This window comes from Psilocybe cubensis, chromosome 8 (genome assembly GCF_017499595.1).
Source record: "Psilocybe cubensis strain MGC-MH-2018 chromosome 8, whole genome shotgun sequence".
Classification (NCBI taxonomy): Eukaryota; Fungi; Basidiomycota; class Agaricomycetes; order Agaricales; family Agrocybaceae; genus Psilocybe; species Psilocybe cubensis.
In genome coordinates, this window is record NC_063006.1 from 502496 (window position 1) to 527387 (window position 24892).

At 47.2% G+C, this 24892-nt stretch overlaps 9 protein-coding genes across 9 annotated transcripts; 4 read left to right on the forward strand and 5 right to left on the reverse strand.

Annotated features, from left to right (window-relative positions):
• Positions 1–23: 23 nt before the first annotated feature.
• Positions 24–1305, forward strand: JR316_0008700 (40S ribosomal protein S6-B; the record flags this gene model as incomplete). Its single annotated transcript, XM_047894413.1, has 5 exons — positions 24–87; positions 443–494; positions 548–1003; positions 1063–1173; positions 1227–1305. The coding sequence occupies 5 exons, from the start codon at positions 24–26 to the stop codon at positions 1303–1305; spliced, it is 762 nt and encodes a 253-aa protein (XP_047745872.1).
• Positions 1306–2526: 1221 nt separating this feature from the next.
• JR316_0008701 (putative peptide transporter ptr2) lies at positions 2527–5055 on the forward strand (the record flags this gene model as incomplete). The annotated part of the gene is made up of 14 exons (XM_047894414.1): positions 2527–2731; positions 2791–2825; positions 2873–2896; positions 2944–3071; positions 3120–3310; positions 3361–3497; positions 3553–3618; positions 3683–4022; positions 4091–4227; positions 4286–4385; positions 4445–4467; positions 4529–4602; positions 4662–4813; positions 4874–5055. The coding sequence occupies 14 exons, from the start codon at positions 2527–2529 to the stop codon at positions 5053–5055; spliced, it is 1794 nt and encodes a 597-aa protein (XP_047745873.1).
• A 420-nt stretch (positions 5056–5475) lies between these two features.
• On the reverse strand, positions 5476–6394 carry JR316_0008702 (SET domain-containing protein 14; the record flags this gene model as incomplete). Its single annotated transcript, XM_047894415.1, has 3 exons — positions 5476–6009; positions 6063–6221; positions 6278–6394. 3 exons carry the CDS (start codon positions 6392–6394, stop codon positions 5476–5478), a joined length of 810 nt encoding a protein of 269 aa, XP_047745874.1.
• Positions 6395–6626: 232 nt separating this feature from the next.
• Positions 6627–7200, reverse strand: JR316_0008703 (uncharacterized protein; the record flags this gene model as incomplete). The annotated part of the gene is made up of 2 exons (XM_047894416.1): positions 6627–7052; positions 7108–7200. The coding sequence occupies 2 exons, from the start codon at positions 7198–7200 to the stop codon at positions 6627–6629; spliced, it is 519 nt and encodes a 172-aa protein (XP_047745875.1).
• A 609-nt stretch (positions 7201–7809) lies between these two features.
• JR316_0008704 (Condensin complex subunit 1) lies at positions 7810–12807 on the forward strand (the record flags this gene model as incomplete). Its single annotated transcript, XM_047894417.1, has 17 exons — positions 7810–7921; positions 7969–8455; positions 8505–8892; positions 8940–9505; positions 9552–9951; positions 10003–10187; positions 10254–10369; positions 10429–10565; positions 10619–10691; positions 10747–11238; positions 11301–11500; positions 11551–11971; positions 12027–12115; positions 12171–12383; positions 12454–12510; positions 12570–12669; positions 12740–12807. The coding sequence occupies 17 exons, from the start codon at positions 7810–7812 to the stop codon at positions 12805–12807; spliced, it is 4104 nt and encodes a 1367-aa protein (XP_047745876.1).
• A 1713-nt stretch (positions 12808–14520) lies between these two features.
• On the reverse strand, positions 14521–17189 carry JR316_0008705 (Phosphatidylinositol 4-phosphate 5-kinase its3; the record flags this gene model as incomplete). Its single annotated transcript, XM_047894418.1, has 5 exons — positions 14521–14655; positions 14723–15037; positions 15105–15789; positions 15839–15918; positions 15981–17189. The coding sequence occupies 5 exons, from the start codon at positions 17187–17189 to the stop codon at positions 14521–14523; spliced, it is 2424 nt and encodes an 807-aa protein (XP_047745877.1).
• Positions 17190–18847: 1658 nt separating this feature from the next.
• Positions 18848–19297, reverse strand: JR316_0008706 (uncharacterized protein; the record flags this gene model as incomplete). Its single annotated transcript, XM_047894419.1, has 3 exons — positions 18848–18903; positions 18961–19193; positions 19254–19297. The coding sequence occupies 3 exons, from the start codon at positions 19295–19297 to the stop codon at positions 18848–18850; spliced, it is 333 nt and encodes a 110-aa protein (XP_047745878.1).
• A 520-nt stretch (positions 19298–19817) lies between these two features.
• JR316_0008707 (uncharacterized protein) lies at positions 19818–20256 on the forward strand (the record flags this gene model as incomplete). Its single annotated transcript, XM_047894420.1, has 3 exons — positions 19818–19861; positions 19920–20152; positions 20204–20256. 3 exons carry the CDS (start codon positions 19818–19820, stop codon positions 20254–20256), a joined length of 330 nt encoding a protein of 109 aa, XP_047745879.1.
• Positions 20257–20688: 432 nt separating this feature from the next.
• On the reverse strand, positions 20689–22025 carry JR316_0008708 (Repressor of filamentous growth 1; the record flags this gene model as incomplete). The annotated part of the gene is made up of 3 exons (XM_047894421.1): positions 20689–21099; positions 21149–21897; positions 21950–22025. 3 exons carry the CDS (start codon positions 22023–22025, stop codon positions 20689–20691), a joined length of 1236 nt encoding a protein of 411 aa, XP_047745880.1.
• Positions 22026–24892: the final 2867 nt, after the last annotated feature.

Genomic DNA, 24892 nt, shown 5'->3' on the forward strand with positions numbered 1-24892 from the left:
TGAGCTGGAAGTTGCAAGTAGATATGGACGCTGCGGCTCACGATGAAGAAAGGTTGGACGGTCTTGAGGAGGTTTTGTTGTCGGTCGGTACGTCGAGGACGAATGGTGAGGAGCAAAACAACAGTGCCGCACGTTGCCGAGCGGTGGCTGAAAGGACTATACAGAACCAAACCTTAATTGTGCCGAGGAAATATTGTTTGTTCGTGTTACTTGTGCACCCAGCAGGCCCCCCACTCACATCCTACCCTCCTCATCGCCCATTGCAAGAGGTACGTTGCCGCCGACGGTGACCATCAACTTTTGCCGCAAGGTGCGCCGTGTATTGCCATCACTATGGAGAAATGCTGACCTTGCCTGTAGTATGAAGCTCAATATTGCCAGTGAGCATTGTTCATCAACAGCCAGCTTGGCTATGGTTTATTGACCAAGTTCATCATCGTAGACCCCGCCACAGGGGCACAAAAACTTGTCGACCTCGACGATGAGAAACGCTAGTGCGTTTGAAGCATGCAATTCTGATGGATTCGTTTACTCAATTTTGTAACAGCCGTGTTTTCTTCGACAAGAAAATCGCACAAGAGGTTCCCGGAGACTCTATTGGCGACGAGTGGAAGGGCTACATTTTCCGCATTACCGGTGGAAACGACAAGCAAGGTTTCCCCATGAAGCAGGGTGTCCTCCTCCCCCACCGTGTCCGACTCCTCCTCTCCGACGGACACTCGTGCTACCGTATCCGCCGCACTGGTGAACGCCGCCGCAAATCCGTTCGTGGCTGCATCGTCGGCCCCGATATCGCTGTTCTCTCCTTGATCATTGTTAAGCAGGGAGAGTCAGATATCCCCGGACTTACAGATGTCGTTCTCCCCAAGAGACTCGGTCCCAAGCGTGCCACCAAGATCAGGAAATTCTTCAACTTGACCAAGGAGGACGATGTTAGGAAATACGTTGTGCGAAGAGAGGTCGTCAGCAAGAAGAAAGAGGGTGCTAAGCCATACACCAAGGCGTAAGTCCCCTTTACTTCATTTCTCGCGCTGCGTTGACTCCAACTTGATTTATCTTTAGTCCCAAGATCCAGAGACTGGTTACCCCCATCCGTCTCCAGCGCCGCCGTCACCTCCTCTCCCTCAAGCGCCGAAAGATCGAGCAACAGAAGGAGCAGAAGAGCGAATACGAGTATGTTTCTCTCAGTCTACTTCATCTGCAACATATTCTCAAAGAATTTATAGTGTCCTCATTGCCAAGCGCGTCGCAGAAAAGAAGGCCAAGGTTGCCGCTATCAAGGCCGCTCACCACAAGACAGCTTAATTGTATTTCCACTGTTTGCTGTGTTGTTACCCACGGTGACTTCATGAGGAGGATGGTTGCGGTTGTGTGGGGGTTTGTGCAAGCACCGCTTTTTTTTTCTCTTTACACCTCATGTGCTCCCACATCGCTCTCAATCGTTTTCTTTGTCATCCTCGTTTGATTACGATATGCTCTATGGTTATAAGAATACTGTAAGCTATGTTGTTCTTTTGACAGGGATGTCTGGAGTCCGGACATAAACTCTTGAAATCTCATCGGTTAGTACGCCATGACTTGAAAAATTTTTAAATGTTCAGACACTCAGCAACCATGTGTGTGGTGTCTACTCACGTTTTTGTGCCTGAGCTATAAAAACAAACTTTCATGTATTTTCTCCGCAGGCACGTTGTTATAAGTGTTAAATCCGTTCTGTTATCGCTGCATTTACCTTGTAGAATGTCAATGTTTTCATACCGTAGCACTTCCTTGGGAAACGTCGAGGTTTATTCTCATTGCATATTAGCGAGGTTCGTACTTGTCAGGAAGGCATCTTTTCTGAGTAGAGTTTATAATAAGTCTGACTTACCCGATTGGCTTTCACTATCACAGACTCAGATTTGTAGGCGTCTATTGATAGATAGACTTCAATTGCCTTTTATAGTGTGTCACCTTCCGTATTAGGTTTTCCGGATCTTCCAAGTCACTCTAGCCATGAGTAAAAGCCTAGCAGTCATTAATCGTCAAAGCCGGCATAGCTTTATCACAGTAGGCCCTATACATACAAGGCACTGCTTCAAGGACAGCGCGATGTTGAAGCCGCATCTACTCCATTCTATGACGGCACGTCCGGCAGTAATTGGACACTATGTTTAAGTGAGAATTTACTGCAGCTACAGTACGAACCTAAAAACTCTTTGCAAGTCAAAGCACGGAAAAATGACACCGCACATGTCAGAAATTTTTCAAGATAACGAAAGGCATATCCGTAAACGGGTTTATTGAGAGCATCCGGGATCTGGGATGGCCACTCAATCGACGCTTTCGGTGTCTGCCTTAGCAACGTTCAATATTTAGATTTCTACAGGTGACCGGATATAGTCTAAAAATACAAGCGTACTTGGTCATTGAGATTATCACGGTTGGTCAATTATCCTGAAGCATAAAAGGGATAGACTCCAGCTATTGACAAGAAGTCATCCAACACCCTCCATCTGCTCCGAGTTTCTCTTCTTGCCTGCATCAATGTCTACTGCACTAGAGAAACATCGAGCAATGACAGAGAACAGAATGAACGAGAAATTTCCTTCTTCTTCCAACGAGTCAGAGAGGCCTGCTGACGCACTGGAATACGAACTCGACGGGATACACGATGGACTCGTCTTCCCCACAGAGGAAGAGCGAGCTACATTGCGACGCGTACCGGATACCATTCCTTGGAGCTCCTACTGTAAGCCAAATCTAATCTATCCAGAACGAGATGTTCGTTGATATCTTTAACCCATACAGTAATAGCATTTGTTGAAGGAGCAGAACGGTTTTCGGTACGTACGACCGTACTATATTGCTATCACGAGCTGACAGAAATTAGTTTTACGGGTCTAGCGTCGTCTTTGTAAGTGGATGCCACTTTGATACAGAAAGTGAAATAACAGTCTGCAGACGAATTTCATTCAACGCTCGTTACCTCCTGGCTCGAAAACAGGAGCAGGTGGGCTTCACGGACAGGCCGGTGCACTGGGAAAAGGACAACGGGCATCCACAGGGCTGACTACGTTCTTTCTCTTTTGGTAGGTCAAATCATCCATTAGTGATTTTTACCAATCTCACAATACCAGGTGTTATGTTACGCCATTAATCGGAGCTTACATTGCCGATGGTCATTGGGGGCGGTTCAAGACGATTTGGGTTGCAGTATTCATTGCCTTCATCGGTCACATCGTTCTCATTGTATCTGCCCTTCCTGGAGTAATTGAGACTAACGGGGCAATTGGCGCCTTCATCGTTGCCATTATTACCATTGGACTCGGTACGATTTGCCTCTTGCCGTTATCTTAATACTCATATTAATAAATTCAGGTGCCGGCATGTTCAAGGCAAATATCGCTCCTCTGGTTGCCGAGCAGTATAAGCGCACTAAACTCTTTGTCGTAACAACCTCTTCCGGTGAAAGGGTCGTCGTTGATCCGTCGTTGACTGTCTTACGAATTTACATGGTACGTCTCAGGAACGATCCTTTATCACCGTCGCTGACGCGAAATATACATCCAGTACTACTATTTAATGATAAACGTCGGTGCCCTGATCGGATCTATTGCTATGCCATATGCTGAGAAGGTGCATCTTCCTCCAAGCCCCGATCGATGATGTACAGCACTAATTGCCTCGTCGGTCCCTACAGTTTATTGGATTTTATTTGGCTTTCACTCTGCCTACGGCCATCTTTTTAATTTGCCCGATTGTCTTGTACGTGTCGCGGAACAAGTACACCAGATCCCCTCCAACTACCTCCGTACTTGGAACATCCATTCGTCTTTGGAGACACGCAGCACGCGGAAAATGGACTTTAAACCCAATCCAGCTCTACAAAAATTTTAATGCACCGGGATTCTGGGAAAATGCAAAGCCCAGCAAGCAGATCGGCGAAAAGCCAACATGGATGGTCTTTGATGATTTATGGGTGGACGAGGTTCGCCGAGGGGTAAAAGCTTGTTCCGTGTTCCTGTGGTACCCAATTTACTGTACGTATAATGCGGCACATCTCGTCGAGTCTGATTATACGGGAACTAACAGCGACCCCCATCTTAAGGGCTCGCATACAATCAGTTCAGCGGTAATTTGACATCCCAAGCCGCCACCATGACGCTCCACGGTATCCCCAACGACGTTGTATTGAATCTAGATCCTCTCGTCTTGATCGTTTGTATCGTGCTTTGCGACCTTTTCGTAAGTGCTCTTCAAATTTGACGGGATCAAGCACTAAATAAATCAATCACCGACTTAGATATATCCAGCACTTCGTAGAATGGGGATTAACTTCAGTGCCTTGAAGAAAATAACAGCCGGCTTCATGGCTGGCGGTGCAGGAATGCTGTGGGCGGCAGGTGAGCTATTTTTATCTCGGAACAAAGTACTTAGACTGAGGTATTGACGTGTATTTCAGTTGTTCAACATTACATTTACAAGGTATATATCATGTTTCTAAGAAACCCGATACTTTAGGTGTGCTGACTCTACTGCCGTACAGACAAACCCATGTGGAAACCATGCCTCCGAATGTGATGGGGTCTCCCCATTGAGCGTATGGATCCAATCTGGATCGTAAGTACAATATCATATAGGCTGGAAGAGCGGCTCCATGCTCATGAACAAATTACTAGATACGTTTTTCTGGCTATCAGTGAAGTGCTTGCATCCATCACGGGTCTTGAGTACGCTTTTACGAAAGCACCTAAAAACATGCGGTCTCTCGTTATGTCTGTGTTTCTATTCATGACTGCGATATCCTCCGCTTTGAGCGAGGCTTTTGTTTGTGAGTCCTAAAATTCGAATCACTATATATGTGTCTTCTCATACTGCGCTCTTATCCCAGCCTTATCCGGAGACCCCTTGCTCGTGTGGAACTACGGAGTTATCAGCGTAATGATTTTTGTCACAGGAAGCCTATTTTGGTGGTCTGTTAGAGATCTTGACGCGAAGGAAGACGAACTCAACAATATTCCTGAGGGACACATGGGTGCCCCTATTAATGAGGCGTCTAAGCAAAATGCCTGATGCAACCAAATGATTTTTTTTACTTCAATATCTTGCTCATCGTGTAGTTTATTGTCTAGTGTGCTGGTCACTCACTAATTAATGTAATCATTGCTTTCTTCTCAAAATACGACTCCGAAAAACAGAGACACTTTACCCTACTTAATGGGGATTGTCTTTCTGATATCAACTGATGAAATAAGCGCCCATAATGCTGCTAGATCTGGCAGCCTTTTGCCCCATGTTAAACACAATTAATCGTAGACAGTGCGTGCTTTTGCGATTATTATGTTATCATCTCCGTCAACGCATAATAAATTGATAATGCATGTAGGGCCTACATCTGGAATTGAACTGACATCTGGAATTGAACTGTTGCTATCAACAAGTGAATTACGAAAATTTCTGGGATTTAAACTTGAATCAAGTCAAACATCACTCTTATTGCGGCACGGGAGTATGCTTCTTGCATTTTGCATACCCAATTGTTCGATACGGCAGTTGCATCTGGTTACACAGTTTCCGATTGCAGTCTTCGCACACCGGTGATTCCGCAACACCCAAATCCACCATTCTTTGCAAGCGAGTCTTCCAATGATCATCCCAAGGTGGAAGGTTCTTTGGTGGGGGACTAAGACCTAACGGGGCCATCATACACATATCAAACTCCGGCATAGCAATGTATACGAGAGCGAGTGGCCCACGTCGTGCCTCAGGGGTCTTGTCCATTTCGGAGATCATTTTGATGCTATATGCCATCTCAGGATTAATCTCGATGATTTCGGCAATGGGGACCACTACTGCGTCCGCGACGCCAAACGCTGTCCAGATGTCCTTGGTTTTCTGTGGGGCATTCAGTTTGGTAAATTTGGGTACCACATATACTACGAGAAGGTGGGTTTGGTATGCATTCGGTGCGCCATGCCATAACTTGAGCGCTTCAGTATAGGAATGAGCAAGCAACACTGAATAATGCTAACGACCTCGGTCACCAACTGAGCAAATGCACTTGAAAAACTACCGCTTACCTGTGACCATTTTTTAATTTTACTTGCCGTATCGCTTAAAGTCAGTCCGTAGATGGTGGGTGATTCATTAGACGCCTGATTCAGCAAGTCGATTTGCTCCTTTAGACGCCCGCAGAGCTCCTTGTGTTCACGCCAATCTTTCTTTTGACACTCCCGCGACTAAAATGTTAACAATTGGCATAGAACAAAGAATTAAGCAAAACGGGTCCACATACGCAGTACGAAGAGCGTTGGCATTGTGCACACGTTTTGAGTGGGAAACGTTTGCTGTTTTCTTTGTGGCAATATTGGCATTTTTGCCTTCCAAGCGCTCGTGGTAGCAGTGGTGGCATGGTGATAAGAAGTGTTCAAATATTCTGCGCTGTTTCAGAAACAAGAACCCAATAAACCTGCCCCAATTTGGTACTGGGTACCGATCACTTCGTTAGACGGATGCGGGATTTTGTCAGGGCAGTTGGTAACCGTACGCCAGGTGAGAATAGGAAGGTGGCGCCCGTAATAATTATATACAGTAGACTGGCACTATTATAACCAGACATAAACCTCGATGAAATTAGGCACCTCTCAGATTGCGATTCCTCGTTCGATTACCATCTTAAGCTTTGCCTGCCATTGAGGATCCCAACGCTCCAAATCCTCAGGGATTCCATACGGCACAAATCTGGTCGTATAGATGCAGGGAATTTCTATCAACACAATCCCAAACCCAATAGCGTTGAAATTCTCCTTTCTGGCATTTTTAGTTCTCGATGCGATCTCGTCAAACTTGACTTTGAGCTGAGGTTTTTCCGCTATACAATCTGCGAATGAGAGGACCTGAATATTGTCCACTCTGAAGGCTGTCCAGATATCTTTGTCTCGGATAGGCGGGTTGGCAGCGGTAAACTTCGGGATTAGGGTGAATGAGAGGAGATGGGTAAGGCATGCCTCAGGCGTCATTTGCAACTTCAAGGCGTGGACAACAGTGCTTCCAATGATAGATTTATAATACTAAGAGAAGATGCAGTAGCATATATTACTGTAAAAGAAAGGGATTTTCTCGTACCTGTACCCATTTCTTGAGTTTGGTCTCTGCGTCTGCCAATGCCATTCCGATCGTCGCCAGTGTATTGTTGTTAAGAGTTTCATCCGACTTCATCTCTGCTCTAGTTTCCCTGTTCGATGCGCAAAGCGGTTTGTGGTCCTTCCAGTCCTGAACTTGACATTCCCTTGACTGTGTCCTCCGTCAACATGCAGGTACAGTATGACTTGAAGTAGTTTTGGACACATACACAATAATGAGCGCGTTTGCATTTAGAGCAAGTTTGAAGAGGGGTGTTCTTGGAGTCCGACTTGAAGCATTTCTGGCATTGTTTTAGATGGCGAGATTGTTTCGGAAGTGATTGAGGCATATTATTTCTTAATTGAATTCCACTGTGACTCTTTGCAGATTGAAGAAACTCGGAGTAGGGTCGATCAAAGTTTATCAAATGTATTTCCCACGATCTTCAGGTTGACTTTATGAAAACTGCTTGGGATTACTTCACAGCGAAACTTTTGGCGTATTGAGTACATCGCCTTATCTCAATCAATTATTCCGTAGACTTTCCAACAGTTCGTTGTGCTTCATTGAAATTGCAAGACTCGGCAAGACTGCTCCTTTTTGCGGACCAAAAAGTAGTCACGTGCCAGGCGCGCGACGCGTTGATTTTGATTGCAGGCGACTTGAACCGAACCTTCACCGTCGTCGCCGCCACGGCTTTCGATAATGAACTCTTTTGAGCTGCAGGATGAGCTGCAATCTCTGCAAGAAATAGAAGAGTACGAAATACCCAATGATGAATATCTCTCTTCACAAGACCCAGAAACGTTGTTGGAAGGTATGTTTTTGTGGCTTTTTCAAGCCTTTGCTTATCAAGTCTGGTAGCCGCCGTCGAGTCGATTGCAGAATCAAGCGACTCAATACGAGATCCAGACATCTTTAATGCCTATCGAAGTCTTTTGAAGCATCCAAACGCGGTGCCGGGGCCTGTGATGAGCAAGTTGCTCGACTCAATATCCTCAGCTCTTCAAGCAGAATTGGAGGCGACCCAACGCGACGTGGAAACAGGAGACCCACAAGTCTGTGCAAACCACAAGATGCCGTTGGAGATGTACGCGTTTTTACTCTACTGGTTCGTTATCGCTTCAGAAAAGGTCAAAGCGTCAGAAGAGACAGAGGCTGCTCCAGCAAAGGGAAGGAAAGGAAAGGGAACAAAGGCGACATCACGAGCGGCGGCAAACAAGAAGACAGACACAGTGTGGACGTGGAAAGACCAGATTGTGCCAACTCTCAATCTCATCAGCAAGATTCTCCGCCATCTTCAAACCCAGCGCATCTGGACAACAACAGCTGAAAGGGACACTTTTATCAAGTGCGTCCTTGTTCATTGCCAGTCATTTCTCTTGCTCACACTCCCGCAGCTGCATCACGCGCCCCGCGTACCATGTCATGGAAAGCGAAGCTTACATGAAAAACCAGGACATCAAGATGTCGGTGTTCAAAGTCATATGTCTCTCCGTCAAGCATCACAACCAAGCCATGGCGGTTCAAATCACCATCATGCAGTCTCTTCAGTTCTACGAGCACCTTTCTGAACCCCTGGCGGAATGCCTCATCATTCTCTCGAACGAATTCGCGTCTACCCAGCTGGCGGACGAGGTTTTGCGCGAAATTGCGGGCAAGACGTTTGGCAGTCAAGAGACTAAAGGACCGCGAGCGTTTGCTAAATTCCTGATTAAGTATGCGGAGGCATGCCCTCGGCCGGTGTTGAAGCAGCTGAGTCTACTTTTGGGTCAATTGGATTCCGAGGTACACCATACACGCTCTCTTTGCAAATCATACACTAACTTTACCAGTCTTATCCCATTCGTCAAGCAATTATCGAAGTCCTAGGCTTCATCATCGCCGACCTAGCAGGTATTGACCCACAAGACGCCGACCGGAAACAGACCCAAAAGCAAATTAATAACCTCTTCAATGTACTTCTTGACCGGCTCCTCGACGTATCGGGCTATGTCCGTACGAGGGTCTTTGTCGTCCTCGGCAAGCTAGCCCAGCACAAGAGCATCAAGTTCCCGAAGCAGCGGCTGGCAATTGCAAGCAACGCTGTAGAGTCGTTGGACGACAAGATTGCGTCTGTGCGCAAATCTGCCATAGCGTTGCTCACGCAGTTGATCTTGACCCACCCGTATGGAACAATTCACGGTGGAACTCTTCAGCGAGAAATTTTTGCGGAAGAGTACCAAAAGATTGTGGACCAGCTTGATAAGTATGAGAGTGCCGTGGGCAACGCTGTGCAAGGTGCTGCCGACGAGGAAGAAGACGAAGACGAAGACGGGGATGAAGATGACGCTGAAGGCGAAGATGGCGAAGAGGAAGAAGTCGATGAGGATGGACAGCCCAAGAACAAACGGTCGAAAAAGTAGGTTTCGCTCTCTTGTCAAAGTTTACTGGCTAACTTCGGATAGGTCTAAGAAACAACGGGATGGTGATGACGCCACAATGGACGTTGACGATGACGGAGGCGACACTGAACCAGACGAGATGTCCGTCGACGGGGACGACGAGAATACTACTCCTAAAAAGTCCAAGAAGAAAAAGGGCTCGAAGCTCAAGCGTCGCAAATCGCAGATCGACATCGAGGCACTGAATAAGGAGCAAGAAGTCCTAGCGACATTCGATGAGCAGGAGATCAACACACTGAGGTTGCAAAAGAAATACTACGCTGATGCGTTGACATTCATTGACCAGATTGAGAACGCCATGGAGCCAATGTGCAAGCTTCTCGGGTCAACAAGTAAAGCTGAAGTGTTGGAAGTGATGGATTTCTTCCGCGTTGCATTTGAATATAAATTCGACAGCGCACACGTAGGCCAATCTTATTCTTTTATGTACAGATACCCTAACCGATGATTACAGGAAGGAATCAGGAAGATGTTGCATCTCATCTGGACCAAGGACAACACCACAACTTCCGAAGACGGAAAGGAGCTCAAGGGAATCCGCCAACGTCTGTTGGAGACCTACCAAAGCCTGTACCTTGACCCCACGGCTGATGACAAACCAAAAGAACAAGTCAACCGTATCACAAAGAACCTCGTGGAGTATGCGACTCCTTATTAGTTTTTGGTGTAATTGCTCATGAACATCTTATTTTCTTTTTCTTGTAGACTTACGTACGAGTCAACATTGGCAGAACTTACCAGTTTAGAGGAAATGATGCGTATTATGATGGAATCGAACCGGATACACCACGACGTTATTGCACGATTGTGGCAGGTTTACGGTAGGTTCCGACTACTTCCTAACTTCGAGATTTGTCTCATCAAATTCGGTTTGAGCTAGGCAGAGACAAACATCTACCAAAGCCTCAACGACGAGGCGCTATCATGATCATTGGCATGCTTGCCTTGTCTGATCAGAGCATCCTTACCGAAAAGGTTGACCTTATGCTGAAAGTCGGCCTTGGACGTCTCGGAAAGGTCGGTTATCATCGCATGTGTGCTCTGCGTTCATATTTGTTGACATGAATCAGACGGATCCAACTTTAGCACGCTATACCTGCATCGCTCTACAACGTCTAAATGGAAGTGCTAAGAAAGTTAAAGGTGTGTTCAGCAGCTCATTGCCTTTGAACAACAATGTGTTGAACAACACTTTTAGGTTCTCTCGAGGACAAAGTTCATCGCATCGACATGGACAACGTCATCTTCCGCAAGCTTCAAGACGCTATACTCTATCCGTCACGAACCAAGGAATGGTTCGGTATGGCTGAGCAAGCTATCAACACCGTCTATGCGCTGGGCGAGCACCCCGACCTTTTTTGCAACGAAGTCATCAAGAAGCTGACCATCAGAGCTTTCAGTCGACCTCAGAAAGAGAAAGACATGACTGAGGCAACGGATGACAAGGATAAGGAAGCAGATGCGGCAATGAACGAGGATCAGGCTGGGGATGTAACAATGGCTGATATTACGATGCAAGATGCGACTCAGGCTACCCAAGCAACACAGGATGACCAAGATAAACAGTTCGGCGAGGCTTTCGAACTGAGCCAACTTCTTTTTGTTGTGGGTCACGTCGCTATCAAGCATGTCGTCTTCTTAGAGTTGGTGGAGAGGGAGTGGAAGAGACAGAAGGATGAGAAGCAAGCTGGTGCGCCATTTCAAATAATTTCAATGGATTGTTTCAAGTCTGACTGTAAAGCATATTTGCAGCCGAAAAACTCGCGAATGGAAACCTGAAAGGCAATAAAGACGGCGAAGAGTTGGACCAGGTTGCTGGCAATGCCGAAGACGAGATCGGCGAGCGCATCCATGCCATCAGAGAAACCGAACTACTCTATGGTCCTCATTCTCTGTTGGCGATGTATGGTCCTATGATCGTACACATATGTGGTAGCCCGCACAAGTTCAAGGTCAGCCCTATTCTTTCAGAAGAATATTTCATCTGAACTGTATCACGAAGAACCGTACGCTCCGAGCAGCTGCCACACTGGCATTCAGCAAGTTCCTGTGCGTGAGCTCGCAATTCTGCGACGCACACCACCGCCTGCTGTTCAAGATCCTCGAAACGTCCAAGGACTCTAACATCCGGAGCAACATCGTCATTGCGCTTGGTGACGTAGCAGTGTCATTCAGCAATATCATCGATGAGAACAGCAATGAGCTCTACAAGGGTCTCTCTGACAAGCACTTTGTCGTCAAGAAGAACACGCTGATGGTGCTCACGCATTTGATTCTGAACGGCATGATTAAAGTGAAGGGTCAGTTGGGCGAGATGGCGAAGTGTTTGGAGGATCCAGAGCCGCGCATTTCGGACCTGGCGAAACTGTTCTTTAATGAACTATCAACGAAGGAAAATGCGATTTACAACAATTTGCCTGATGGTTTGTCCCTTCGTTTGATCATTTTTGTGAATAATCGCCCTGACACCTTCTATAGTCATCAGTCATCTTTCGACGGGCGAGCATGCAGTGGACGAAGAGACCTTCCAAAGCACATTGCGATTCATATTTGGCTTTATCGAGAAGGTATATTCAGTCTACTCAGCAATGGTTCAACCCTACTCACCCTGCTCAACACTAGGAAAAACAAGCCGAATCACTCGTCGAAAAGTTGTGTCAGCGTTTCCGACTGACCGAAGAACCTCGTCAATGGCGCAACATTGCCTTCTGCTTGTCGCTACTACCATTCAAATCCGAGCGCTCCGTGAAGAAGCTTATCGAGGGCCTGCAGTTCTATCGCGACAAGCTGCACGAGCCGGCGGTATTCGAGCGCTTTACCGAGATTCTGGCAAAGGTAAGAGGCATCGTGGATACGAGTTTGAAATATTTGTAGACTGTAAGGCTCATTGGACTTTGTGATACAGGCTAGGGCGAACAAGTCGAAGGATAAACCTGATTCGGAACTGAACGAGTTCGAAAAGGTAAACATCCGCCTTCAAAATCTTTCGCTAGAACACATACCTAAGTCCTTTTTGTATAGATTCTGGAAGAACATAAAGCGCAAGGCCAGGAAGACCAAGCACTCGAGAAGCGCGTCGAAGGCAAGAAAGCCGCTGCTCGGAAAAAGGCCGCGAAACGATGTAAGCAGCTATATGCGTTCTTCAAACAATTTCTCTCCAGATGTTGATTGATGGGTTTCTTTTGTTCCAGCCGCTCGCACGAAAAAGGCCGCTCCTGCGCCTGTGGCGCAAGACGACGATATGTACGAGAGCGATTGATTCCGGCACTCAGTTCTCCACCCACCCGTTTTCATATTGCGCTTTTGTTTTCGATCCTTGATGGCTCAGAGGTTCATGGGATGTAACACAGACCGAACTAAATATACACTGATACTGTTCTTGCTTTTTTATTCCATTTGTGTATCCTATATGTATTTTTATAGTAATTCTATCCAATGTATCAATGAAAAGATCAGACTGATCCAGGTCTTGAACGTCAATAATATGTCAATCAACTCATCCGGTACGAATTCTCTAAACGAGATCTAAACGGAGATGAAATTCACTTTTTACACGACACGCAGAAAACTAGCAAAAGAAGAGAGAGAGAGAGAAAATTCAAAGTCCCACGAATTGATACAGAGATGGACGATCGATAGACAGGCGAAACGAAGCTTTTACTGACTGTGAACAGAAAGTAGTGAAGAAAAAGAACGAAAAACAAAAGGGGAAGAATTAAAGCTCGAAAGCTTTGATAGGAGGTATGTAAGACGTGTATAGAATAAATAATGGGTGTATACTGAGGAGATACTGAACGGGAGAAAGAAAAAAAAATATAAAAATGGGCCAATATAAAAGGCGGAGAAAGACAGAGTACGGTAGGGTAGGAGGTGGTCAAAAAGGTAGGTAGGGTACGGGTAAAAAGGTAGGGGTGCAACCGGACAGACACCACAGCAGGACAAGAATACAGGTGATGATTGTTTGTACATTTTAAAAGAACTTTGTTCGATTGAAAGAGCCGAGGACCCATGATGGTGTGTAGATGACGTCGACGAAAATGAAGATGCAGGAGATCGTCTATGAAGGAGATATGAAGGTAGGAAAAAGGGTGCCGATTCCGCAACACCATCGTCGCGATGTATGATGCAGACTTCCGAAGTAGAGCCGGTGAAGCGCGTAAAAGGAAGAAAAAAAAAGAGTAAATAAAAAAAGGAGCGTGTGTGTCGTGTCAGATGGGTATGTGTCCCGAATAATGATGTGTATAATGTACTACTAAATTGACTTGGTATAAGGGTATGATTGGTGTTTGATATGACAAAAGAGAGAAATAAACTAAACCCGGGAAACATGAATGCAATGCTAAAGAGTGTGTAAATATGCGCGAATAAAAAAAGGGGGGTTCTAGAAGAAAGAAAGAAAGAGTGTGTGTCCCGAAAGTATGAAAAGTACACGGGGTGTAAATGTATAAAAATGGAGGAGTAAAGGTGTTTGACCACGGATATTGTAAAAGGGAGTCGGAATGACGTGAGGGGTATGCGAGCGACCAGGGAAGAGATGGTCGGTTACATCGACAGGAGGATGCCTGGAGGAATATACAGTGAGGTTAAAGTTTACAACCTCCGACATCCTTGTTAGCATAAGAGCAGAAATGCAAGGCCAGTCGTGCACATGCGTATAACTGAGGGCATATATATCTGCATAGCGTAGCTAACAACGGCGAGGCATGATGTGAACAGCCCGCGAAGCTGCGAAGGGGTCGGTTCAAGAGATGCAAGCAGCGGAGGTCCGTTTGTTCTTGACCGAGCGAAGATACAGAGGTGTTAGTTAAAGAGCGTGAATGTTGGCGTCGATGCACAAGGCATGTAGACCGGGATGAGGCAGGGAAACGGAGGAGTGCCCACGCTACAGCTCCAGGGTCGGGCTATCGTAAGGACGGGACGGAGCAAGAGGGGCGAAGATTCAGGTGAGGAAGGGGCGAAGAACTTGAAGATCTTATTCCTCCTTCTCTTTCTCCCTTTTTACGTGCTCTTTGAACTTTTCTCCGCCTTCTCCACCTCGCATGACGGCTTTCATGAACGCAAAGAACCGATTGCCATACTCTACAGGTGGAACAGGACTGATTTTATGCTATGACAGACAAAATGTCAATCAAACCAACACCTATTTGAAATGTATTGCAGCAAAAGAAACTCACCCGATCCGCACTCATCCCCTTCCAACAATGCTCTAGCTTCTTCACAAAGGTATACGGCGTCAGAATATCAATAACGCCCAAATAATAGATAACGTTCATCGGCTCGTTGTTGTCGTCCGTCGCCCTGAGCCCACCTTCGTCTTGGTAAAACACGAATTCCTGGCGGTCCCCTGTGTCTTCTTCTGGAAGGCGCACGGTGTGCTTGCCGAGACGTTTTGGGTCGGACGAACGCATGGCTCGGCGCATGGCAATGGCTTCGGGAGATTTGCTACCTGCTTGTGAAGCCTTGCTGCGCCGTGGTTCAGGGAGATCAGGCTATATTTCAATGTAAAAATTGTTCATTAAAACACGAACATATGAAACAAATAAAGAGGAAACGCACCGAAAACACTTTAAGCGTGTTCTTCCGCACATTCTCCCTGTTCCCTCGCTGCATGTTGTGTATGCCCACCAACAGACTATAATCCATCACCTGTATACTCTTCAAAAACTCCTCGTCCCGCCTTAACTGCTCTGTCAATAGCGCGCGCTTCTCCGGGCCGAGCTCGAGCATATTTCCGCGATTAATCCAGTTGAGATCCTTCAGCACCGCTCGAGGGTTCTTTGCAGCCTTCTCCTCGGGATACTCCCTCCCCACCGTACTCCCCTTCAAATCATACGTCTCATGCACATCCTTATGAGCCGGAAACAGGTTATTCATAATCACGAAATGTATCTTCCTGCCCCTGGGTAGCTTCACACGATGGAGCCCATAAAAGCGGCTCAGCAGCGTGTGAGGGTTCGCCTTGACATGTTCATAGTAGCGCTCGAGGATGCTCAGCAGAAACTTGTGCTCCGAGTGCCGGATGGTCTTGATGATGAACCGGTAGTCGCGCGAGAAGTAGAAAAAGGACCCGGATTTGCCGGGTGAGCCGAGTTCGGAGAGGATGTATTTGGCGGTAAGAGAGAGTAAGTAGTCGGCGGGGTCGAGATGGAAGATGTCTTCACGCAGGTAACGGAACACCCAGGGAGCGTAGTCTTTGAACTTGAAGTCGTATTTTGCAGACGGTGTCAGCTCGTTTCCAACGCTATTTGAAAAATAAATGGTCGTTTCCTTGCAGAATAGAAACCACATACATATCAAAAGAAAACTTATGTCGAGCCATAAAATCCTCAGGTGTCAACGGCCTCTTGATCTTTGCGCCGCATCGAGAAACCTACAAAAGCATAAAAACAGTGAGCGCATAATCTCCCGAGGAGAGCGAGTCCCATGACGTACGCCGATCCGAATGCCTGTCAGCATGTTATACATGAGCACATAATTCACATGGTCCTCGCCGATAAGATTCCCCACGAGGGGCGCATCCTGCGCGGCAGCGACGCCAGACGACTCGGCCCTCGTCAGCGCCGCCTCCGCCTCCTGCTGCTGCTTCGCCCGCTTGCTCATGCGCTCCCGCCGGATACGCTCCGCATGAATCTCAATATCCGACGCCAGCTCCAGCCCACCCTCGCCCAGCACCGCGTTGTCATCCACAGACGCAAACGGCTGCGAGGCGCCTTTCCCGTGTGCGCTCCCACCTACGCCCGGCGCCGCAACCCCGCGCTTGGACATCAGCGGCGTCGATCCCGTGGTATTCCGTCGGGCAGGCCGCTGCGCAGCGGTGAGCACCGGGGGCTGGAGGTACCCGTCCACGGAGAGATGTCCGTTCGCCCGTGACGGAGACGGTGTCGAGGAGGACGCTTCGGCATTAGTGTTGATTGACGGCTGCTGCTGCGGGGGTGACGACGTGACGAGGTTCCGGAGACCGCTGTACGATGCCTTGGTGTCGGTTGACGACCGTTGTAACGCTTCTGGCGGGACCAGAGGGAGCTGCGAGGGCAATGACGAGGCGGGGGGCTCAATACTCGACCTTCGCTGCTGGTGCTGGGTGACACTGCCGTTTTGGTGGGCAGGCAAAGGGGGGCCCAGCATGCGGGGGTGTGGCGGCTTTGTCTCGAGCTGCTCCTCTTCCCTTTGTTGTTGGTCTGCACTGGGAGGAAGAGGATAAGGCAGAGGGGGAGGGGGCGGCGAACCAGCATGGTCCGAGTCTGGCTTGACGGTGCGGAGGACGGCTCTTCCGACTTTTTCCAGGTACGAGTCTGGCACGGGGCCCGACTCGATCTCAACTTTGTCGTTCGTCACTTTCACGATATGCATCTCCTGCTGTCCTCCAAGCGCATATATCGGGTTTATCATGTTGGTCGTCGTAGCGGGTGTGTCGCGCGGCGTGTCCTTGTTCGCATGTACGGTATGCACGGACGAGTGCGACGAGTTGTTGCCGTTGGTGAAATTGCTGTTGGCGAGCGACGAGTGCGAGCCGGCGAGGAGCGGTGCTGTGCGGTAGGACGCCCCCGAGACGGACGAGGAAGCGATGCTCTGTCGGTGGGAGTCGTTCCTGGCCACTGGTGGCGGCGACGGCGAACGATTGTAAATGGCTGCACTCGCCATCGTTGGGTTTTGGTGTTTGCAAGGTTTCAAGGCAGGCAACCGTTTCTCTGCGAAAATGCTCCCAAGATATCAGTGGCTGTGCTCACCAGCAACACGTGTGCCTGGTTGCCGACGGCTGACGCTGCCCCAAGCCAACAAACTTGAGTTCCAACGTCCATGTCGACCTCTCAATTCCTACCAGATGTCCTACTAGTCGTTGCATCTAGAGCTGTTCAGTGATATCTGATGCCGAAACACACACATACTTTAATTCAGGGGGTTGCGTGACGGCAATTGTGTGGCGGATCTAATCTCTAAATATGTTTAACAGATTCAGATCATTTGTGGACAAAAGGAATCAAATTATCACACTCCTTTCCAAGGAGAATGCTTGCTATGTTCCAAAAACCAAGGAAAGGAGGTGCGTTCAACAGTTTATCATTTGACTTTGAAAAGCGTAGCTCAAGTCGGGCAGGCAAGGCTAGAAACCACCCAAGCAGACCATGTCTGAGCCCACGAGTTCATCTTGATACTTTGTGCAAGGTAGAAAGCCTCGAGGACACGGAGATCCCGGTTCTAAGTGCGGGTGTATGCGCCAACTTCCTTGCAGTGAGTCTTCACGATGAATGCCGTATACCTGCTTGTGGAACTCATGCCAATGTAGTTTTCATCATGAAGCGCAAAGCAGTACGACATTATCTCGCCAATAAGCACCGAAGATGCATACGACGCCGTAATCCCCACCAGTGAGCATAACCGCACGGGCCCGAACACTCATAAATGCCACTAAATATAACTCAAAAGACATAACTAATCATCAATCAATGTGCGTAGTCCAGTTCTTTGTTTGACTGCTATCACAGCTGTTTAACAATGTTCATTTGATGATCAGCACTAGCTAGATCAGGAAAACGATTTTCCAAACTACCAGATGTAACTGAGCCGCGGGGGCCGGCTTGCTTATAAGAAGATGCCGCCTGTCCTGCAAGCTCTTTCCTCGAACGCAACAAATAGACCTAACGCGATTACAGGCGCTCGTGACGCAAATCCAAAACAATCCCTAAGCGACTCGAAATCGCGTTCAACCCGACCTCGGTATTCGGATTTATGCATTGCGAGAGCAACCTTGGAAAAATAGCATTAACAGCGTTCGAACCGGACACATTCCATCCACATATCTCCATCCTATCGCTCATACACTCCAAGGTCCCGATTTACGGACTGGATTTCATCTTAACTTATACAAGGTCTGTGGTATCTCTGCACCTCTGACCCCTTCAAGCTTCAGTACGAAGCACAGTTGGCTCAAGAAAAGTTATGCAATACCATGTTGGATCGTTCCAACACGTTTGATTCATGCTTTTGGTCTCCTGGCTCGTTGGAGGTGTTGAAGAAATGTGTAGCAGAACTAAGCTTCATAACTGAGTCTGGTTGGTATCCACCCCATATTGTTTACTGGAGGGTATTTGGCAGACGTGCACGTAGAGCAGATAGGCGTACTTTCCATCTGCGCATCTTAGGTGGGTCTCAGAACTTCGATTACTTGTTGCACGCTCATCCGAAATTATTCCAAGATATACAAATTTATCATGCTACAAGTGAACACCACAGTAGTTATATTACAGCCCTTGGTGGGCGTGGTATATTACTATTAAGAATCGAATAAGAGTAAGTGGTCTTTAAGCATTCTTGTTGATGTCTTGTTGGGCCTCGCCCTTGTCGTGACGGGCATTTCCTGAAAACCGAGGTGAGTACTTGCAAAAACTAAGAAGGGACGAAACCTAATATTTACCTGCAGCCTGCTGAGACTTGTCGCCGGTGATGGCACCGACCACAGAGTCCTTCTTTCCGGTGATTCGGTCAGCGGTGCCCTCAGCGTAACCTTTAGCCTGGGCGGCCTTGTACTCGGCCTCGCCAGCAGCGTGCTCCTCTTTTCCGGACTGTTTCCATGAGGTGGCACCGGTTACGTTGCCAATGGCTTCGACGATGTTGCCCTTGGTAGAGTGGAATTGACCGGTGGTCTTGCTATACATTGATTCGCATTAAAATGTGTTTATCACATAGATTGCATACAGAGGAACGTACTTGGGCTCGCCGGATGTGGTGTTGTTGAATGATGAAGATGCCATTATTATCAAAAACTGTTGTTGAGTTGCTTTGTGTTTATAAAAAGTTGGGATGTGAAATTGATGCCTTATCCCTTGCATCCTAAGCTCTCTTATATAGCATTTCGAGCACCCATTCAAACTCTCCACTTCAGGTAAATTTCCATTGTGTTCCGCAAACTCCGTTCATTTTTCACGAGAAAGCAGTCAGAGTGTCGTCGACGTACTCGAGCTCCAACCTGGCGTCATACATAAAGTAATCCAAATATGGACATGTGGGGCGCTTATGATGTCCGCGATCGTCACCAAAAACGTCATCGCAATAAATTCTCAATTGGCGCGCATCGTCAATAAAATGATGTCATCGTCTATTTTTGGCTTTCACCGCTAACCATTGATGCATCTTCGTTTTCGCGATCTTTCCAGAGCATATGCATTGCATGTTGGATGATTATAAAAGGGATACCGCAGATCGCTTTTTACTCCAGCAAACACCAGTTTACCACCCCACAGCAGTATCAATCCAACCACACTTCAATTACCAATGGCATCCCAATCAGTTGACAATACCGCCTCTGGAGAGCCAAGGTTAGTGACTGATCGCCACCTCAACTCATATGTATATTTATTGACCATGTTTATACAGCAAGCTCAATGGCCAATTTCACTCTGTGAAGGGCACCGTCGTTGAGGCTATCGGAAACGCTACCGGCGCAACGTCCTGGCAGCAATCCGGCAAAGAGGAGCATGCTGCCGGCGAAGCTGAATACAACGCCGCCCAAGCTAAAGCCTACGTTGAGGGCACAGCAGACCGCATTGCTGGAAAGAAAGACGCGGTTGTCGGTGCTATTACCGGTGATAGAACACAGGAGATTTCAGGTGTGTAACTTAGCTTGTGCTATGGATTCGTTGTTCATAATATTTATTTAGGAAATGTACAACATGACAAAGGTCAAGCTCAACAAGAAGCAAATAAATTTTAAATCCTGCGATTTTATCTGTTGACGTCGATACACAATTTTAACCTGGGGGACATGTTTTATTCTTGGTCGTGGCCTCTTTTTTTGGGCAATAATTTTTTTGGGATGTAATTTTAAATTCTATATTGTATACAATACCTTTATTTTGCTTCATTTGGCGAGTCCTAAGTTTATTCGGTGATATTTCTCATTGAACCAGTTGCAAGTTTTGAGACCAACCAAACAGATAGTGAATCGTCAATTATAATTAAAAATTATATTCAACACATTTTGACCTATCAACGAATCAACGCGCAGCGCATATTACAGAAGAGATTTAATCGATTTTAAGCTAAGGATCGAAACGAACCGATATTTTGACTTCAAGAAACACTAACATGGTACGGGAAAGACAAAAATAAGAAAACGAAGTGTGTTGGACCGCGATACAGCAATTTATTGATCGAAGTTGAAGAATTCGTTGAAAAGGGCCTCATGGTATTTTTCTAGGTCGCCGTGCTTATAACAATCATTGGGGAAAGAATTAGCCTGATCTTCCGCTTTCGAAGTGGAGGTTCCATTCCCTTCGGATATGCCTCCCAGAAGGTCTGTACAATTGGCATTGGGATCATCGAACGAGAACGCCGCGGAGGGGAAGTCGAATTGAGTATTCAAACTTGGAATGGAAGAAATATCAATAGCGTTGTCAATCGCCTCGTATGGTGTCGTATGTATGTGCGGAAGAGTGGGGAGAGAGTCAGCCATGAAATCGTGGCTGTAATCCTGATACGCAAATTGACCTGTTACGGGATCAAGATGGGGGTGGAAAGGCGGAGGAGGGTCTCTTTCAACCTCCATTTGATGATCCTATTCGACAGGTTAGCAAGTATAAACCGTATGATCTGTTGGTACATACATGTGGCTCCATCGAGGTACAGGGATTAGGTGCAGTGCTTTGCGCGACCGAGTTGTAGAGGCGAGACAGAGATGAGCATACGCCTTGCTCATCAGACAATACGTATTGCGCCCCATCAAATACATTTGCATTCTGATCATACGCAGCTTGTTCATCTGCCGCTTTCACGGGAAAGAAAGGGGGAGTGTGGACAGGGGACTCCGAGGGCGTAGTAGACGAAGATCCCGACGAACTAAAAGACAAAGGCGAACAATCGTCCAACTTCCTCCCACGCTTCGCCTTGGAAGTAGATTTCTTCGCCGCCGTTGCACTTTTTGTCCTCTCAACGCGCCCGGGATTATACCTATATCCCGGATTTTTCGCTTTATGCTCCATCTTCTGAATCTCAGCGGCCGCGCGATACGGCTCCTTCTCCTCCTTTGACATGCTATTCCACACTTTCCCTGCGCTCCTGCTGAGTTCATTTTGATGCTCGTCTTTGCCGAAATACGCGCTGCTGACGAATTTGGAGCGGAAGAGGATGAATGCGTTGCACGGGCGGGGGATGTGGCCTGGCTCACGACGACGAGCGTGGCTGGGCCGTTTTGTTCGTCCAGTCGCCGCTGTGCTATTTATATCATCAAAGAGCGAAGGCAGTGGCTGTGGATTATGGGCTCTATGAGATGTATCCTCGAGTCCATTCGTCGACGGTGCTAAAGACAAAGGAAGAGAAATATCGGGCGCCTCGTTCTTGATGGTATGCCCTGCCGCTGCGGAGGCAAATAGGTTCAATATAATCGAAGCACATTTCATTGAGCGTACCGTCACTGATTGCCGGAATGTGATTTACAAGACGAGCAGAGTGTCGGATAGGCGCGATATTGCGAAACGCAGGCATCCTGGAGTACTACGCAAAATGTGGGAGGGAGAGAGATGGGTTGGTTGTGTTGATTATGGTCAACAGAGAGCATGAAAGGTCGCTTAATTTGTCCATTTTGAACGGTTCCGGGGGTGTAAACCTTTGAGATATCTGAGCGGCCTAAGATGTAGCGCAGGAATTTATACCTCATTATGAGAACACTGTGGTTGCTGCGAGGCAGAACCCTTTGATATAATCACATTCGTTATCCTTTTTGAGCCAGACATCAGTGGTGGCGATTTAGCCGGAGGCAGCACTCTTTCAGCCACAGGAGCCGAATAAAAAAACCAAGTCATGCGTTATCGGAAAAGTCCCTCCCTCGCTTTCATGTAAAAAACTTTGATGGTCCAAATCTGGTAAAGCTGCAAGTCGACACTTTAAAGAATCAAAGGTAAGGCTGTGCGTAGGTGAAATGCATACCAGAGAGAGCGTCTGCATAGCCAGGCGAGTGTCAAAAAACAAACGAAATGTCGTCGCGATCGGATTGTACCGGAACATAGACGACAAAGACGGTCTCTTGTTGGTGCCGATTGCCATAATCCTCGCCATTGCAGAGAAGTTATCCAAGGAAATTGTACAGCCAGATATGTTGTGAAGTCTGAGTTGGCAATTGTGGAAGAGCAGGCCATTCTCACCCACAGCTCCCATCATTGTATTGTTGATCTTTTGCACCTTTAAACAACATGCATAGCGAAGGGGCCAGCGAATTTGCGCCGTGCAATGTCACAACAAGGTGGAAGTTGGAACATAAACGTGCGAAGCCTTGGATGATACAGTGCTAGAAATCAAAGATTGGACACGCCGAAGATCATTCATTCATGGTCGATTGATTCAGATAGACGTTTCAGCGGGAGAAAGAAGAACTATAGCAACTGAGCGCAGGCAAACACGGAAGATAAACGAGGAGTAAGGGAGACCATGGATAGGAAAATCAGAAAATCGCTCGAGTGCGGATTCGCGGAAGGCAAGCCTAGGTGGGGCACTGGAAAATGTCAGTGCAATGTCAGTGCGGTCAGTGCATGTCAGTGCATACCACAGTAATGTCAGTGCAATTTAAGTGCAATGTAAGTGCATGTTTCCAATAATCTATATGTTGGTCAAGGTGTGTCAGTACATGCCTGCCAGTGTGCGTGCAGGGTTATGTTAGTGCATTGGTTAGTTCATCGTGACGGTGTGGTGGCAAAATTTGTACGTAATTGGGGCCGTGAGAAAGTTAACTTAGTGGAGGATTAAAGCATACGGTCTCGGAGTTTCTGGGTCAGGCATGGCTAAATAACAAGATATAGAAGTAGATATATATTCTCTACATTTTCGAGTAACAATCTGGTGTACTAAATCAAGCATAAATGTGGGAAAAATGAATGAATTGTGTTGGAATCATTCGATAGGCGCCTCAGAGTATTCTTGTGTATAACTGATCCAACATGCTCGTTTGCCAATGATTTGGGAGCATCCTTGGCTGCAGGCGCAACAATGCTTGGGTATTGGCCTTGGGTTTGGGTGCGGATTTCTAGTAGGGATTTCGATGTCCCCATGTCACAGCTGAAAGGGCAAGGGAATCACAAAGTCCCATTGGAGCCCCTAGTCAAGCGGGTATTGGGAACAGCTGATGGACCAGAGGGAATTCATACAGTCTACCTACTTACTATTGTGTTCTTTGTTGAAATAAAAGATAACATGATTAAGAGGTGAAAACAATGTCAGTGCATGTGAGTGCACCTTACGACACCTTCCGAGGCAGCGCGCGTCCCATTCGTGAGCTTCCCAGTACCCGATTTGCAGCCATCTGCCGACCCGAGCGTGCCGGCAGTAATTCGCTCAAGCGTGCTCTCATTTTCCCTGAGCGACTTTTTGTTGCACAGAATGAGCTTTTGTCTGGTTACCAAGTGCGCATATTTGATTACTTGTAATACGAAATAATAGTGTATTCTATGTTTTGGTGTGTGGTTTTCATTGATATCATTCCCATCAGCTGAACCTGCGCAAATTTGGGGTTTGTAGGCACTGTCGTTCTCAAGGTCTGAATAGTGTTGTGCAAATAAGAGGCAAATTCAGGCGCATTTACTATCCAGGAGACAATCCAAAGCGGTCCGGATTCTGGGTGAAAACTGTAACAAATTCCATTTTTTTGTCATAGCATCACAAATTTAAAGAGTTTCCTCTGCATCAAACGACTAAAACCTTTCGCCTCAATGACTTGCCAGCCACTACAGGAACAAGCAGCAACTCCAGCAGGGTCCATCCTTCTTAGCATTGAATGTGAACAAATCCCCACCACATTTAAGTGGGGTAGGGGAACAATTCATTGTGCACAACATTGTGCGCTCGGGGTCAGGGACTTTGCAGCATCCCACGTTAGCCCAGCATCCAGGGCCGCCGGCGGGAGCCAAACCCGCAGGGCAGGTGGGCGGGGACGATCGACACTCCGCTGTGCAAATTCCGTTGGCTACAGAGGCACCAATGACAGTTGTGGTGGAAGCGCCGATAACAACCGTGGTGAAAATAGCTGAGTATTTCATTGCTGCTTTTGAAATATCGATTTTCAACAATCTGTGGTAAGAGGGTCAGCGTAAGCATCGTGTTAAAGATGGAGTAAGGTGTGCTCACCGAAGTCGGTAGTACTTGAGGTAAGGACTGGGGTATGCACTTACAATCTCTCCGGATTTTATACGAGATGAAGCGAGATGGTATCTCTATCATTGTGCGCTATTTTCTTTAGTTTTTCTTAGTTGCTGTAGGCATGACTGAAATTAACCGTTCACTGCGACTAATCTAGGGCCCCGTGGATTCTAAAGAATGGTGCTGGGTTCTAATGATGTCAAGCAACAGTTTTCAGTGTTCGTTGG